The sequence below is a fragment of the Colletes gigas genome, unplaced genomic scaffold (genome assembly GCF_013123115.1).
Source record: "Colletes gigas isolate AHSC1104 unplaced genomic scaffold, ASM1312311v1 Colletes_gigas_Sc00011, whole genome shotgun sequence".
In the NCBI taxonomy this organism is placed as follows: Eukaryota; Metazoa; Arthropoda; class Insecta; order Hymenoptera; family Colletidae; genus Colletes; species Colletes gigas.
In genome coordinates this window covers 1651838-1669437 of record NW_025106640.1, presented here as the reverse complement: position 1 = coordinate 1669437, position 17600 = coordinate 1651838, and the positions used below count along the sequence as shown (strand labels likewise).

Sequence of the window (17600 nt, the reverse complement as noted above, 5' to 3'; positions counted from 1 at the left end):
ATTGGAATGCTAGCAATTTTAAACGCAGCTGAGTGTGCGTAGTGTAACCGTCAAATATCTGTTTATATAAACTTTTTTTTTCCAAGTGCATACATAAAGGTAAAATAAAAATTACTAGGATTCGGACGGTATCATTGGTCGATGTGTTTTGAACGCGTAAAAGTAATATTTTGCTTTCAAGTAGAAAAATGACAATTGCAATGCATGCGTTTGTAAAAATACGATGAAAAATCCTCGAAATTCCTTTATTATAAAATTTTCACTTATGTTATCACTGTATAGAACAAAAGCTGGGAGCCAATAAGATGAAAGGGTTATAGAGAATCGAAGTTGGTCGTTTATATCTTACTCTATACTGGGTTGTGTTTGCGTCTTACATGATGAGAAAGACAATTCGTGATTCTCCGTTAAGCAATATGTTTTAAATCTTGTGCCTAAGATGAATAAAAATCGTAAGATCGATTTAAACTGATTCGACGGGATAATTGTTAAAAATATAAATCAACTATAAATTCAGTACACATATATGTAGTGATTGAGGGCGCGATCAGTATTTTCTTGCAATACGAGTCCAAAATGTCAGACATCGATAAATGGATAGAGATTGCAAAAGAGTGCAAGTACCTTCCTGAAAATGATCTTAAGGTAAATAATGTATATGCGATACATTATATGGTATCGTATCAATTGTGATATATTTGATTTACACGTATGATAAGATGTTAAACGTACATTTTGTAGGTTACTTATACCCCTGTATTTCTTTCGATAATTAAGTTAATTTTGTTTAGAAACTTTGTGACATAGTATGTGACTTATTACTAGAAGAATCAAATATTCAACCAGTGTCCACTCCAGTAACTGTATGTGGAGATATTCACGGCCAGGTAAGCTCCATATTTCTGTCCTAACCTCAACGTCGTATCGATATCTCTAACAGATAACGATATCTGTTTCGATAGTTGAAGTATGAAATATTTTTATATAAATCGATTAGCGCTTAATGTCGTTCATTACGTTTCAGTTTTATGATCTAGAAGAATTATTTCGTAATGGAGGCAATGTGCCTGATACAAATTATATATTCATGGGTGATTTTGTAGATAGAGGGTATTACAGTTTAGAAACATTTACCCGCCTACTTACACTTAAAGCTAAATGGTCTGATAGAATAACATTGCTTCGAGGAAATCATGAATCCAGACAAATTACTCATGTTTATGGTTTCTATGGTTTGTATATTACATTTTTCCTATGGTTAATAAATCAACATAATGAACATTTCACATTTATTATTTTTGCATGCATAATAATTGTTTGTTATTGTTTCCCATGCAGATGAATGTCAAAACAAATATGGCAATGCTAATGCATGGAAGTACTGCTGTAGGGTATTTGACTTGCTCACAGTTGCTGCCGTTAGTATTCATAAATAATAAATGAATTTAACATACGCATATATGCGTGTATTGTATAAATATAATTTTTTTTTCAGTTAATCGATGAACAAGTACTTTGTGTACATGGTGGACTATCCCCACTTATTAGAACACTAGATCAAATTAGAACGATTGAAAGAAATCAAGAAATCCCACATAAAGGTACTATGATTATTATTATTATAGATCGTTACACGCGTTATGGTTTACCCGTACTGGTGTACTTTATTTTTTATTTTACTTTCAGGTGCTTTTTGTGATTTGGTCTGGTCGGATCCAGAAGACGTCGAAACATGGACTGTTAGTCCGCGCGGGGCTGGTTGGTTATTCGGGAGTAACGTAACATATACATTCATGGAAGTCAACGACCTTAAACTTATTTGTAGAGCTCATCAATTGGTTCACGAAGGTATATAAAATTATTTAGAATTATTTAGAAATTATTTGGATAATGTCTAATTAAAATAATTCTTATTTCCGTTTTATTTACAGGTTATAGATACATGTTTGACGATAAACTTGTAACAGTGTGGTCGGCTCCGAATTATTGTTACCGTTGCGGTAACGTAGCTAGTATTTTACAGTTCACAACTGTCGATCAAAGAAGCCCAGTGCTATTCCAAGCAGTGCCTGATTCTGAAAGAGTAATTCCACCTTTAACCACCACACCATATTTTTTGTGATCTAACTTAGTGGTCTATTCACTTGGATGCAGAAAGGTGGTATCTGCGTTTAAGATTTACGGAATTACATGACTGTTTCTTCATGTTAATGGACACAGGCTGGTACTATGACGGAGCATAAAATTTACAGAAGTATATCGGAGGATGATTAATTATCCGGAGTTTTAGTTTTAAAATAAAATTTTTTTATGTTTTTACGAGAAAAAAAAGATGTATCAATTAGAAATCGGAATTATCGTGTGATTATCTGTTCAGGGAAAATGTTCTTACACATTTTTTAGGAAATATACCAATTTTTGTATGTTGGAGAAGTTAACTTTTATACATAGTGCGCCTGCCATTGCATCAGCCTGATTTCTCTAGTTTGAAAACTGTTTTACATTGAAACAAATGTAAACACTCTGTGGTCTAGACGCTTTTGCTGTCTGTTGTGTACATTCTGCAGAGCATTCGTATCTCAGAGCAGTATTGTGAATGTATTGTTCTAAAGGCCGAGAGCTTTTAAGCAAGCTACGGAACGTAAACAACAAAAGTGCGGTTCATTAGTGTACGAATGAATATAAATGAAAAACCATTTAAACATTTTGGCAAGTGCGAGTCTCTGAGCACAGTGAATGCTTTATTGATATTACGATCGTTGCGCGTAGAATTCAGGTTTATTAAAGCGTGAGCATATACGGAATGCGCCCGAATAACATGTATAAGTAAACGGAAAGTGATTCCTTATGAGAGAATAAGGAAAAAAATATAAACATAAATTTTTTTCGTTTATCGACTTAGTATACGATATTATAAATACACACTTACGGCTAAGATACGACTCACCTAGCGATGCATAATGTCTACCGTATTTGTAAATAATGTTTACACGATATTTACAAGTTACTCCATTCCAGAAAGAAGAAAGAAAAATACATTTTATTAACTATTTCGTTTGTTGTTAATTACAAAATTGCTAAAACTGATTGCCTTGTTCCTTTATGATTAACAATTTCTCTTCATATGATATCACTCCATAAATAAAAATCAAGAATTGTAAGGTCGTACGATCTTAATCCAACGTTGATCGTTTTCATTCAACAAATTTTTTACTCGCGTCGAAGTATGGCAGAGATCATGTTTGAAAATTAATTCGTCGAATATTATACATCTGATAACGTTGACTATTCTTCGCGTAAATAATGTAAATAACACTTGAAAATGTATTGCGTTGCATGTGGATTTCTACTTAAGTGTTATTATGAATGTTGAAATCACCATCTCTAGTGAATTGTGCTTTGTCCGTCCACAAAATGTACGGCATAATTTCCGAGTTACTATCGCGTCGAATCAGAGAAAAAGCTGAGAAAAAGCTACTTGTGCTGTGACTTGGTCGTAAGCGTGTGTACAAACGGAGTAAATTAAATTCGATTACCTGGAAAACTATGCCGTAAACAAACAGTATTTTATACTTTATTATCTTTCATCTCACAAGGGATCTAACATCCTTTCCGCTTGTACATGTTATCCGAACGAACTCGGTATATTATTGTTAAGGTCTTCCTGAGTACGTAATTAATCCGTTTCTGGTTTAGATACTGTGTGTGCTGCGTGCAATTCTTTTTATACTAGATGTGCAATCAGTGTTCTTAGCAGCATAAATTCGGCCATTTTGCCGAGGTACAAATAGTATGTAGCAGTAGCCAAAGTTTTCCTGCCTAGGTAAGGGAATACAGTAGAACAATTGTATTATATAATAGAATTCTCGTTATTATTTTACGCGCATGACAATTGTACATTTTGATTCTCGTCTTCGTTCTTATCATAAGCATAATAACGTCGCTTGAAAAAAAAAAAAACCGTTCTAAACCGTTCAAATTTCTTTCAGATCGATCGGCCTTTTTGTCAGCCACGTTTCGCGTTTGCGTGTACAGGAGCAATAGGTTGAATATTATTATATATTCCCCGGGGGAGGGGCGACTTTGTACGGTTCCCGCATTGTATGCCAAATTGCTGTTGTACTGAGTAATTGTAATAACTAGATCGTCATAAGTTCATTAATGTAGGGAGCAATTTTTAAGAACCGAGACCTTTAGCAACGTGCCTCTAAATTAATAAGCGTTTGTGTAATATAATGATACGATATTGATACATAATTAATGGGAACGCATTGGCCATTGCGTATCGTAAGCCTGAATTCTGACCATCGATTTGTTAGCCCACGATATTCCTAACCGATCACAGACCCGAACGAATACGGCATTCGCATTGGCATTGGCATTGGCACTGGCACTGGCTGTCAAGTTGAGACTACTATATTTTGAATTTTGTGATATAGTTCGAGCGAGGCATGTGAAAATTGCGTCGACGTTTGTAACGATTTTCCATGTCGGGGATCGTTTTAAAGATGTTTTGAAGACTCGTTATTTCAAGAAGTATAAGCCAACATTTGAACAGTGCCTTCAGAACTATAACACGACGGTCTATTAGAAGTAAATACTTTCTACTGACGGATAATCATAGACGAACTAGGACGGAACATATAAATAACAGAGAGCTTAAACAAGGGGATGGCGTGTATAAGGAATTTCTCTTCACTTTTTTATATTCCAGGAAATGATCGCTAACAATCCCTCTAATCAGGTCTCGACGTTATCGTCGCGTGAGATATTTCGGCATCCAATTCGATTGCTTTACATGAATCCTTTTTACATTTTACAATATTATCGATACGAAAGAAGAAGAAGAAAAAAGAAAATGACGAAAAAAAAAAAAGAAAAAATAAAATACAGATACGATTTATATATATACACATATATATCCAGATTGTTACGATATGCAATTACACAATTTGACATTAATCACTGCTTTTATATTTACTTTATCGATATTGTATTAGATAGATCATTACACGATGCAAGACACGGAGTTTACGTTACAAACTCGACCTGTTGGTTTTGCAGCCTCTGTACCGCTAAAATGAAAGGCGATGCGTGAGAATGCCTGCGTAGTACAGACATCCTAGAAACCATAAGAAAAGTATTAGCCTCTGTGTCTACCTGGGTATTCGCAGGAATCACCTTTTAAAATGCCTCTGTCTGTGATCGACTTTAATCTTATCGAAGTGTCCAAGCGCTTGCGAATAAAGAGAATCGCGTTTTAACGACGGGGGACTTGGTTTTGGCTTGGATCTACCGCGCGGGAGCTTGAACACTGCGCATAATCCTTAAAGATCTCACAGGTAGACAAAAAAACACTTTAACGAACATGTACCTTGAAAGTATAGACTTTGTTATGTTAATGTAGTGAAACGTCTGTAATAAAAGTACGCAAAACAATTGCAACCGTCATTATCAATGATATAATCCCGGCGTTATTATTGTGATAAACAAAGTACAATATATGTGTACGTATATGGAGCGGTATTAAAGGGAACGAGATACACGTTTATGTAGGTATGGGTGTGGAACAATAAAGATTTCATAAGATCTGCTCATCTTTAATTAGTTTATTTACTTGTAATAATATTATTTTCATCGTATATATAATAATTCTATTTACTCCTTACTATTTATATATAATAATATAGTGTATTTATGTTCACTATGTATAATATATTATCTACATTTATAATCCCTATGAAAGGCATCTCCAAACAGACTTCAGATTTACTTTTTTTTTTTTAAAATATTTTATTTATTCATAAAAATACAGGGGGTTTACGCGCCACCTGTGAAATCTAGCCTGTTTTGCCCGGAACCGATAGCCTCCGATCAATTGGGTCGGATGTATAACGTTATATACCTTACAATTCTTAACTCTTGCAACAACAACGAATTTATTGTTCCTCAACATCGTCTATGTACACGTCTTCATGCAAGCTAATCTGAAGATTTTACGTTCAGCTAAAGGTCTGTAGCGCGCCCCGTTGTTCCGTTTCTCGTTGTATCCGCATTTAATGCGTAATTATATTACTAACAATCGTTCTCGCCACTGGGTAAAACGATTTAAAAGAAAAGATCAAACGATTTCGAGAGCTTCGATACAAAGAATGAAATGCAGCGAAAATGCAACGGATAAGCTCGATGAACGTCTACGAAATCGTTTTAGTAACGACGAGAAAATAAATTAAAACTAGAACATAAATTTTGTACAATAAACATATATATTCTCTTCTCCGCCGACTAGAGTATTTGGTTCAAGACACGTATCGATAAAGTAAAGGAAAAAAAATATATACGCAGCATTCCCAGTCCGTTTACTGCTCTTTCTTTCAATGATTCGATCGATGTCGTTTAAATAAAAACGCTACATTAAAATAATTATTATAAAATCGTCGCTTCATCGTTCCCGCTGAAAGTAAAAGTTGCGATAAAATTGCATGATTCGCACGTATGTGAAACTCCGTAGTAAAAGTATCTAAGTACAACCTCGTTGAATTATTTTTCGGGGCAGAACAAAGAAAAAAAAAAAAAAAAAAAATGGAAAGAAAGAAAGAAAATGTTATCAAAACGTATAAAATGTTACGAAATGCGTGAATCGAGTTCGAACGACTCCCAGTGGAATAATAATGATTCTACGCAAACGCTTCTTGCTACGTGTTTCGAAATCGCGGGGAATCTCGATGGATTCGAGCGCAGAAGCGAAAATTTCGCGCGCGATCGTGACCGCCAACGAGAAATCGTATTTTCGCGCGTAAAACTTCGATTAAAAAACTGTTGATGAATGCAGCATCCGGTTCCCGGCAGAGCGGCGATTCACACGGCGCCCAAATCTCAGTTATAAAAGGAATAGTCGAAGGTAAACGAGACGATAAAAATGTACTTCCTAAACGTAGGTAGAAATTGGTAACTTTGACTCACTCATTGAAAAAGTATTTTTTTTTTTTTTTTTTTTTTTCTTGCCAATCCGGCATTCGTGCTTCCTTTCAGCCCGTCGTTTTTGGGTTAACGTTTGCATCTCGCGCATCTTTCGCTATACCGTGACAAGCAACGCGCTTCAGTGTACGCCGGCTATTGGCTGGGACTGCTTGAATCGTTTCGTATTCGAATACGTTAGTGGCATCCGAACGCTATGAATTAATTTCGAGCAAGAGAGTATTCAAACATTATTATTTAAATATTACTTATCGAATCTCATTATTCAAACACTGCTATTTGAATGTCATTGTTCAAACGAGTTCATATATTTTCACTATTTATGCATGATGTACTTAAATATAACATTTTGTTATCAGGTAATTCGAGTCACGCGAATGAAATCAATGATTCTTAAAAAGTAATCGACGTATACAAATACAGAATGTCGAGTGTGATTGTTCGAAACTGCTTACAGCCAATATAATTCGAATAATTAGTTTTCTTTATCAAAATAGAAGTGTCGAATCATAACTTGAACATCCATAATGAGATATAAAATCAGTTAAGGATTTTAATAAATGTAACCTTTAAACTGTATCCACCCTAGCGTGAGAAATTGCAACTAATGTGTACTACTCATGGGGTTATAGAGAGTTAAACAAGAATCAAAGTTGAATTAAAAATTTTCAAACAGTTGATTATTCAATCGACATTTAAATACTTAAGTGTTCGAATTATATTCGTCGAATATTTGAATCACAAAAGTGTTCAAACATTCGAGCACAGTGAAACTCGACAAGAAGTCCCAGCTTACATGGCGATCGCACGAAATCTCGGGAGGAGATTTCGTCGTTTTGACAAGAAATAAAACCATCGTACAAAAGTGAAATATAATTAAACGTCCCATTAACGCTTAACGGTTTCGATACCCTGATTCACCGTTCCAATATTCGCAAACAAAACTCTATCGAATGGTTCGTCTATTGCCTCGTATAAATCTTTCCGTATCGTCTGACGCTTTCTAATAATCGAAATCGAAAAAACGATCGAGTGAAACCATACATATCCCTGTCATCCCTTTGCAAAAGCTCGAGTAATGCGTTCATGTATAAAATTTCGCTCGCTCCCGATCGTTCTCTTTTGCGCGCCGCCAGCGACACTGCGGCGTCGCTTGACACTATATAAGAGCAGGTATAACACGGAATTATACAAAGAGACAGGACTAGTACTTTCAACATAGTTATTATTAAACCTTTCGTACAATATGTACAAAGTTAAACCCACAAACGAGAGGCATGTGTTTATTTTTTTAAATTTCTTATGTTTATCTTTATTTACTTTTGCTCAATAGACTCTCACTCGCACTTAAATATTAAAGGTTGGGCATGATATACTCGCGGTAGTATAATGCCCTAAGTCTTGCTGATCCAACGCGTAGCTCTCCCGTAAGCAGCTGCTGTACTCCCAGACATCGATGCACATTTCATTTTATACAATATACATATTTATATTTATATTTATATATACTTATATATATAATGTAATATAAAGACAGTCCAACTCGGTGCTTGTTTTTATTTCGTATTTTCTGTTTACTCCTTCAACGCGGTGTTCTTTGTTTCCTTCGTTCTTTCGCGACCGACGACACTGCCACTCGTATGTACAACACTAACAATAAATAGGACGCGACGAGAAAAAAGTTCTTCGCGGGAAGTACATAATGTTTACGAGCTAACGAGAATAAAAAGAAAGAGGGGAGAGAGGGTGGAGCGGGGGGGGGGTCAAATTATTCGAGGATGCTGGGTCGTGGCGAGGTTTCAGAGATTAGTGAGGAGGAAGACAATAGAATATTTACGAAGATAGAGGACAGAAGGAAGAGAGCAAAAAGGAACGAACGTATCGCCTACCAATATCATACGTTGCTTTCCCCTCTGTATTGCACTTACACGAACGGTAACTTCGAAAATGAAATTTCTTTTTTTCGCGAATCACGAGAAATCATGACGGTAACGCAAAAACGGAAGAAGTGTTTTACGTTCAGGGAAACGCGTTGGCCAATGGTCACGGATCACTTAACTAATTCAGCGAGGTTTTCCTTTATCGTTTTCGCGCGGGAAGGGGGGGGTGTGGTTCGAGGTGGGAGGGGGAACGCGACCTCATCGACCGTCACAATTGAACACAGAGACGAGTGTACGATGATGTCCGGAGAATACAGGAACCGTTACACCCAGTTCCTTAACCTCAAATAATATACATGTTTACCGTATGAAGTATCCCATCGTCAGTTAAGTCTTATAGTATGGACAAGTATCCCTAGGCTAGTAGGCCCAAGGTCTGTGAATAGTTCGTGTTGATTCTTCGTACGTGCCAGCGTCACCACGAGCCACGGCGAAAAATATGCACAGTCGCGTCTCGATGAGAAAAGGCAACGGTTGCGTCAAGCGTGAGACGAGCCCCCTCGCGGAGAATCGTTCCGGGGGGGGGGACGGTTTGAGCAGAAATTCGGTTGGTGACTGTCGCCGCGGGGCCCTGAATCGTGAACGGGCCCGCGCACGACGCTCGAAATAGAAGTAAATAAATGCAAAACGACCGAAGACGCCCGGGGGATGAATGCTTATCGTACCGGAGAAACAAAGATCAGATCCGGAATTAACTAACCTCTCTTTCTGCCTGCACGGTCGCACGGAGAAAGAAAGATTAGGCCTGGCGGGAAACACGAGTCGCGCAGGGCCAGACGTATCGGTCGGTAAAGTCCAAATCCTACTTACTCCACCAAACACCCCATGAACCGAACCTGATTTTTGTTTCTTCTTACCGCGCGGTAAAAAGGGATCTTTTTTTTTTTTCGCCGTGCTCGTGATCGCGCGCGCACAGGTGATTTAGCGCGTATTTACGATAACTTCTATGGAGGCAAGATGAAACAATCACGTTGCGATAGAACGTGCGCCGATTAATCATTACATGCGTATACAAGGAGCATTGCTTTCCAAGGACACCAACGACGTTTCGACCGGCGTCGGCCACCCGGTTTTGCTTCATTTCCTTCTCCAGCTTTTCACCCCATTTTGTAATTCGCGTATTCTTAAATAATTGAGCCAATCCGGAGAGCCTGGGTATTTCTGGGCCCCGAGGAAACCGAATATCACACGTGTCGATGACACACAGACACATATACGCGTACACAGGCTCGCGAAAGTATACGAATCCAACGTTCAATACCTCGAACGACCAAGTATCGTTGTGATTTTTTAAACATTTTTTTCTTGGAAATATTCACTTGTAAAATTGTAAAATAATTGCGGCCAAAGATAGTGGAAAAATATACGGGATAATGAAAGTAGATCATATATGGAAACATATATGGAACAATGAAAGTAGATCGTCTAGTGAGATATGAAAATAGTAATAATTGTTGGCTCGATAAAAATAGTTTGAAAATCACAAGGTGTCTTGGTCATTTCAAGATTGAATCGTTTCGCGCGTCCTCGTGTGTACGCGTACCTACATTAGCTACAGTGGGAAAAGTCTTGCACGTCTAAGAGAAAAATTCGTCGAATGTACGCTCCCCCGCGAAATAGAAATACCGAGTCTCTCGTTGTCCGTGCTATCCGTTCGTTATACACGTTTTTCCATTCATCATTCTTTTTTTTTTCCGTTCTAATACTATGAAAATTATCGCAGTCGTTTCAGCGAGGAATCATAAAAGAAAAACAGAACAGAATCTTTCAATATCCGTCCAACGATATTTCGAACCGATCCGATCCACGTACCGGCGTCGACGGGGCCGTCGAATTTATTAGAACCATTTGTAAAAGTACTCTGCGATTGAAAAATGTCGTCGAGCGTCGAAAAATCATCGTTTAAAAATCCATTAAAAAATTTTTGTCGCAAAACATTCGCACAGTCGCCACGTAAACGTTATCAAAAAGTCACCGAACGTCCATGAAAGCATTTCCTCGCAAGAAACATTCGAAGCAGTGTCCCGAGAGTCCACGCGATCCTGTACAGACGGGAGCATGATCTATCCAGGTTCAACGACGAAAGAAATTTATCGTAGCTGTCTCGCTGTTCGCGTTCCGTTTGCTCGAATGCTTAAAAAAACTGACCTGAACTCGACGAAATCTCACCCAAGCCCATCCGCGGGAATTTCTACGATCCCCGATTCGTCCGCGCGAAGCGTGACAGTCCAATGACGTCGCGAAGGCGGAGCGCTCCGGCCAATAGGGCCGCGCGTTAAAGGTCCCGCCCGCTCGAACCGATCTCCCGAGCTCCCGTCTCTACATACGCGCGTATCTCTGCTCTCGTAAGCTCTAGAAACGAGTCACGCGAACCGGGACGTGGATCCGACCGCCCGAAGGACAATAAAAGAGCAGTCGCGAACGAGGACATCTTCGATCGGTGAATGAATCGCGCGTAAATTGTAAATTAACGAAACGATGAATGTATATATTATACACGTAATATATGTATATATATATATATGTATATACATCGTTATAGTCTTTTGTGTTGCGCGCTTGGACCATGATTCGGAGCGTTGAATAACGACAAGGACGACGATAACAACGAGTACGATAACGAATCCGAGGTTCTTGATGATCGGTGTATATATGTGTGTGTGTTTTGCGTGTGTTGAATCCTGAACATTCCATACGAACGGTGAGCTTCATTTTCTTTTCGTACGGGGGGGGGTGGATACCGTTAACGCGTAACGTTGGTCCTTGCGTTTCTCTTCCGTTTTCTGTTTTCGGCGTGTCGCGCGAACGTCATTGTTTCCCTCTCCAAGAATAAAAAAAAAAAAACAGAAAAAAAAAGGGGAAAAAAATAGAAGAAGGTTTCTGTCAGAGTCCCCGTAACGACGTTTCCAATTGATATTCGAGCGGGTAGACGGCCAGTGGTTCTCCGTGTCTTCTCTTACTTAGAATGGTAACTGAAATATATCACACTTACGCTTCCAGTGCGTGATAACGACGATCGTTAGTCAGGGTTGGAATCACGTGGATACATCGACGAGAGAGGGGGGTGTGGTTCAAGTATGCAGGCGTTCGGAGAATTATATTAGTCCAGGTGATTTGTGTGTATGCGTTGCCCAGCTGCCTCTGGACAGAGTTACGTTCAATGCGATTATTAAAGGTTTTCGTATGTATTATAACTCGATGCGTGGAGATACGCAGAGACGCCTGCAGGGGGGTTGGCGGTCGATGTTCAACCGATCGATCGTTTTTTTTACGTTTTGTGCCATTGCTCGTGACCCGTCGTCGATCATCATTATCATCATCATCATTATCATCGTTATGATCACCATTATCGTATCAACATCGGTCGACTGATCTTTCGGTCGTTTTGGTAGTCTGCTATTTAGTTGATAGTGGTGGAGAATAGTGGTAATAGTAGCAGTAGTAGTAGTAGTAGCAGCAGAAGTAGTAGTAGTAGTAATAGTAGTAGTAGTAGTAGTAGTAGGTGGTAGTAGATGGCCTACAGTGAGCGTACGTAACGAGAGTCTTATTATCGATCGGATTATGCAACGTGAACACACAATGACGTAGTTGCGCGGTACTGCGTACAGAAATATATTATTATAGTCTTTTAGTTTCGATAAAAAAGTTCAGTTCCCTCCTCGATTGATTTTCTCATCTCGAGGTGGCGCGCTTTCTCTCTATATTATTTTCTCGCTCTCCCTCTCTTTCGCTCTCGCTCTCTCGAACTTTTATATTTTTTCATTAATTTTATCTTCTTTTTATTATTTAAAGCATTCTCTCCACGTTCGTTTTCTCTCTCTCTCTCTCTCTCTCTCTCTCTCTCTTTCTTCCCCTTTTCAATATATTCTCTTTCTCTCTATCACTATATCCGGTAGTTGCTCCTGTTCTCTTAGCATCTTTCGTTTCGTTCTCGTCTTGTTTTCTTTTTTTTCTCTATCACGCTTCTCAACGGTTCTCCGTTCCCTTCACTACCCCTCTTCGTTTGTACAACGCAACGAACACACAGATTTATATTATTTATATGTGTATATATATATATATAAATACATATATACTTCGATATAATTATCATACATACGCAAACAAAGCCTTTACCCATTTTTATTTTCGGAGCGTCGGACTTCCCCCATCTCGTTTTTCATTCGTTCGTTCATCCGGTTTTATTATTTCCGTTGTTGTATGTATATTTATGTATATATATATAAATATATATATATATTTATATATTTATATGTATAGTATGTATATAGGTATTCAGCTTCGTTTATCGTCAGTTGGTTTTTTTTATTTACTATCTTTGAATTGCTGAGTTCAATAGGAAAGGAACGTAGAACATTTTACTCTCGAGTAGAAGAGCTGCCGCTGATTGTACCTGGAATTCAGGAAGAAAACAGGATCGACTTAGGTCCCACGTTTCTCTGATTCTTATTCGATGTTTTCGGTTCGCGAAAACTGTCTTTCTTTTTATTCTTACGCACGGTTACCGCGAGATTTTACTGCTCGAACCATCTCTTATTTTCTTTTATTCCCGATGAAAAAAAAATTTATAATTAATTTACGCAATTCGATCGTTCTCGGGGGAATTTTTTTTGTTTTTTGTATTCTCGAACTTACTTCCGGCAACCTGACGAGCAGATCGTGAAACCGACTCGGCTGTTGGGGCGCGCTGTGCTCGACGAAACTTCGCAGACAGCTCATGTACCGTTCTTGTATTTGTTCTAATTCCATTGTACCTCCACGTGCTAAGAGAAGACAGACGCAAGAGAAACAACTGTAAATAAAATTCACGCCATTGCCCCTTACGAATCTTTCGCTATTCTCGTTTCACACGGGGTTGAATTTTTGGAGCTACAAAGAATAGTTTATGAAAAGAAAACACATAGTTGCTGTTGCAATAACGATACATATACTACTGAAACTAGGCAAGAATAAATAAACATAGTCTGAACAGGCATAGTTTAAATACCATACTATATTAAATAAATTGTATTTGTTCAGATCATATTTATTTTATACATGACACTGATGATTATTCGAACGACAGTCGTGTAATTGTCTTTTCATTTTAGAAATGGTCGTTCGAATAGTTGGAAACTTATACTACGAATTTTTGTATTTCAGATCGAAACTTACATTTTGCATCTCCAATTGCAGCATTATCAAAAACAAAACGGTATACATTGCCTTATATTTTTAGTTTCTCGATAAAATAGACGGTGTATAATGGTCAGGAGTTGGTTCATTTTTCAGAGAACGTTAAATAAAGATACTTACCTTGTGAGAGCATGGTGATTACTTTCAGACAGACATATTCTTCCATCCGTAGCCTCACCTTCCTGAACATTAGTGTGACGTACGTGATCTTTTCCACCATGAGCCCCACGTCCTGCCGCAATTGGTCCATGGTTATCGGCCGGCCCATCATGCTGGTTAGGCACGTTTGCAACGTATACATGTTGTTCGAAACCTGTCCACGAACGTATTCATTAAATACAGTCCTCAGAACGACTATCTAATCCTGAGAACGCATTACAAAACGTTTCGTTCAATCCTCCAACTCAGAATTACTAAACACTTATAGTTAGTGTACCTTAGACAGTACAGTAATGATTCTTAAAATGATCCTCGCACACGTGATTCGTAAATTGAACATTTCTAGCCCCCCCAGTTGGAAGTTAGCGTTCTCCAATCTTTTTCGACGCCTCAAAGTAGTGATTCGTAAATTGAACATCCCCCTTTAGAGCCAAATCCTATCGTGCATTTTCGTCACTTTACTTCCTATTGTTCTTACATCTACTTCTATATTTATCTATACTAAATTAGTAGCTGTTAGTTCAGACAATCTCTGTGAAATTTGAAGAAGGCCCTTATGGGTCTAATGTTTGCTTATTAAACTAAGAACCTTCCAACCGTGGAGGGTCGATGGTAACGAAATAACGAGCTACTTCATGAAGACAATGTAATTACTTCTTGCATAAAATCCGCTCCCGTCCCGTCGGTACCGACATTGGTGAACTTGTGCTGACCATGCATCGCTTGATAGGCGGACGTGGTCAGCACCAGGAGTTCGTGCCACTTGTGGGTGAGCAACCTCGTGTGAACTTCGACCGGTAACTCAAGGTAAAACGGTAACCTTTTGGTCCACTGCACCAACTTGTACACTATGCTGTCTCCTATCTGACACAGCTTCTCACTTAAGTCTGATTTATGGTCCAGCAGCTCGTCCAAGTTCTGCAATGCGGACGAAATACATTCGTGAGTAAATCGATCGTGGTTAAGCGACGATTAGGGCGATCGGCGATCGTTTAACGGAGGAGAAATCGGTCTGTGTAACGCTATGATCGTGAACCCACCCTCAACGTGGCGATATCTTGGAACTCGTCGCAGTCTATAAGGGTTTGGATCATGGCGAGGGTAGCGTCCAAAGGGAATGCTCGATCCCTCGAACTGCTCACTGCGTTGTCTAGCCTCTGCCTTAAGTGTACCACCTTGAACAGAAGAGAATTTCAAAATTAGTTTTAAAAGCGTGGAAATTGATGGCATTACATAGGGGCTGGCAAACTTTTGGGGCAAAAAGAGCCAGTGCTTTATGGTTGACTGTTTATTGTTCGTTTACTTGCATTAGCATTTGTGAATATCCTATTTTTTAGCTAACTAAAAGATGGAACTAATTGAAATAGATTGTTTCTTACTATTGTTATTAGTGATTAAAAATATCGATACAAGTAGAAATAGACTGCTGGATGAATTTTCAAAATTGAGAAATACTTCCTTGGTGTTCGAAATTTCGTTTGTATAATAAGTTTGTATAATAATATGTTTAGCAAGTAATAAGCAAATAATAGGAAAAATGAAATAGTTTTTATATTATATCGACTTGGATAAAACCTGTTAAAAGTTGAGGATATTATTCACTTATATAAAACCGAATACAATTTCCTCCGTTTCCTCGTTTTCGAATGTTTGACTCGTTCCCCCAGATATGTTTAGAAAGTAACCTGTTATTATCGTATTAAATTATCTTTCCCACGAGTACTTATAAAGAGAATTTTTCATGCAACAATATTGGGATTTAAAATTGAAAACTAAATTAAGTACAATATTACTGCACTACCCATGGTGGTGTTTGTTAAAAATTAAGAACACATTTTTAAGAAAAATTGGCCTAAATATTTCGGCGAAATTAAAAAATTTGAAATTGTTCTAAAAAAAATATTTTCAATTGCAGGGGTCAATTACAATCAGTTTTGGTCAATACACATACCCCCGAAATTTTAAGCAGTTTTGAGAAAAAAATTCATTACTGAAAATATAATGTCTGACCATAACTGTCTGTTACCCTGAAAATTGAAAAGTTTCAAATCGTTCTGAAAAAATTATTTTCGGTTGCGGGAGTCAGTTCCAATCATTTTTGGTGAATACAGATACCAGCGAAATTCTACGCATTTTTGAGAAAAAAATTCTTTACCGAAAATATAATGTGTATACCGGATAATTGAAATTTTAAACTTTTGATAATTGAACTGGTGACAAACAAGTCTAAAGACGACCTTTCTCTGCCTACTTTCAGTTAAACGCAATCGAAAATTGTCCATATTTATAAACGTATAATTAAATATAATTAGAATGAGCTCGTCAATTCTTTGAAAATACGGTAGTCTTTGGTTATATAAACTTGAATCTATGCAAGTTCTTCTTTTGAACGAAAAACTAACGAAAAGGGAATTTTCATATCAATAGCCTATAAAAAATGGCGTATAATAATGGCTCCACTTCTATTAATTTCTAACCTCCATCGAAAGCATCATTTACGAGAGAAACGTTGCGATTTTATAACAAGTTCACCCCGTATCTATAATCTATTTTATAATTCCAATTACGAACAACGAAGAAGCTTCCGATCGCGAAGGGTTAAAATCGTCAGGCGTACGGTTCCGCGAGCACGTGCTCGCATCGCTCATTGGTAAACCCGTGGATACGATTTCACCTATCGCGTCTCTCTTCCGCGCGAAATTCGAGACAAAGGTGCTCAACCTTACGAAACTTCCGCTCGGCGATTTCGAGTGGCCGGCACGAAGAAGAATCGACCGCGGTGCCGGTTTGCTTCCTACGTAAATCCGATCCGGCCTTTCACTGACCTTTCAGACCTCGATGTACTTCCTCGAGGTCGGTATTTGTAGACTACGCGAGAGGGAGAGCGGCCTCGACTGGCGATACCTTCGGCGAAAGCTGCGATCCTCGCCTCCGACGGATATACCCTTAAGTTTCGCGCACACCGGCGCAGATCTTACACCGTGGGACACGTTCCGTGGCTTGAAGGCGATCGCGTCCGCGAAGGCGGAGAGAGACAGATAGGTGTCGGGAGGAGGAAGAGAAGGAGGTAGAGGTGAGGTCACTGTCCCTTGTGCAGACTTTCACGAGTTACGAAACCGCCGGAGAACTGCTCGTCCTTGGCACCGGCTGTCGCTGATTTTCTATTGTCCCTACCCCTCTCCGAGCAGTCGTCGTTCGTCGTCATCGTCGTCGCGTTTCGCTCGGACGCCTCGATGCGACGTCGATAACGACCGACGCCTTCGACGCAGCGACGATTCCTATCGCGGGGACCCTGGATCCTGGTCTACGACTATCTCTTTATCGAGTTCTCTCGTTACTGGCGAACTC

At 38.6% G+C, this 17600-nt stretch overlaps 2 protein-coding genes across 2 annotated transcripts in view; one reads left to right on the top strand and one right to left on the bottom strand.

Annotated features, from left to right (window-relative positions):
* The first annotated feature begins 371 nt into the window (after positions 1–371).
* On the top strand, positions 372–4844 carry LOC122398518 (serine/threonine-protein phosphatase 6 catalytic subunit). The gene is made up of 7 exons (XM_043398459.1): positions 372–645; positions 792–887; positions 1025–1232; positions 1339–1418; positions 1496–1601; positions 1687–1848; positions 1932–4844. The coding sequence occupies exons 1-7, from the start codon at positions 577–579 to the stop codon at positions 2120–2122; spliced, it is 912 nt and encodes a 303-aa protein (XP_043254394.1). The 5' UTR covers positions 372–576; the 3' UTR covers positions 2123–4844.
* An 8357-nt stretch (positions 4845–13201) lies between these two features.
* Positions 13202–17600, bottom strand: part of LOC122398515 (hormone receptor 4-like) — a 35549-nt gene continuing 31150 nt past the window's right edge. The window contains exons 7-11 of the mRNA XM_043398450.1: positions 15293–15427; positions 14907–15170; positions 14214–14406; positions 13554–13681; positions 13202–13311 (exon numbers count right to left, since the gene is read on the bottom strand). Of these exons, the coding sequence (XP_043254385.1) occupies positions 13231–13311; positions 13554–13681; positions 14214–14406; positions 14907–15170; positions 15293–15427 (801 nt within the window). The 3' untranslated portion in view covers positions 13202–13230. The remainder of the gene's footprint in view (positions 13312–13553; positions 13682–14213; positions 14407–14906; positions 15171–15292; positions 15428–17600) is intronic.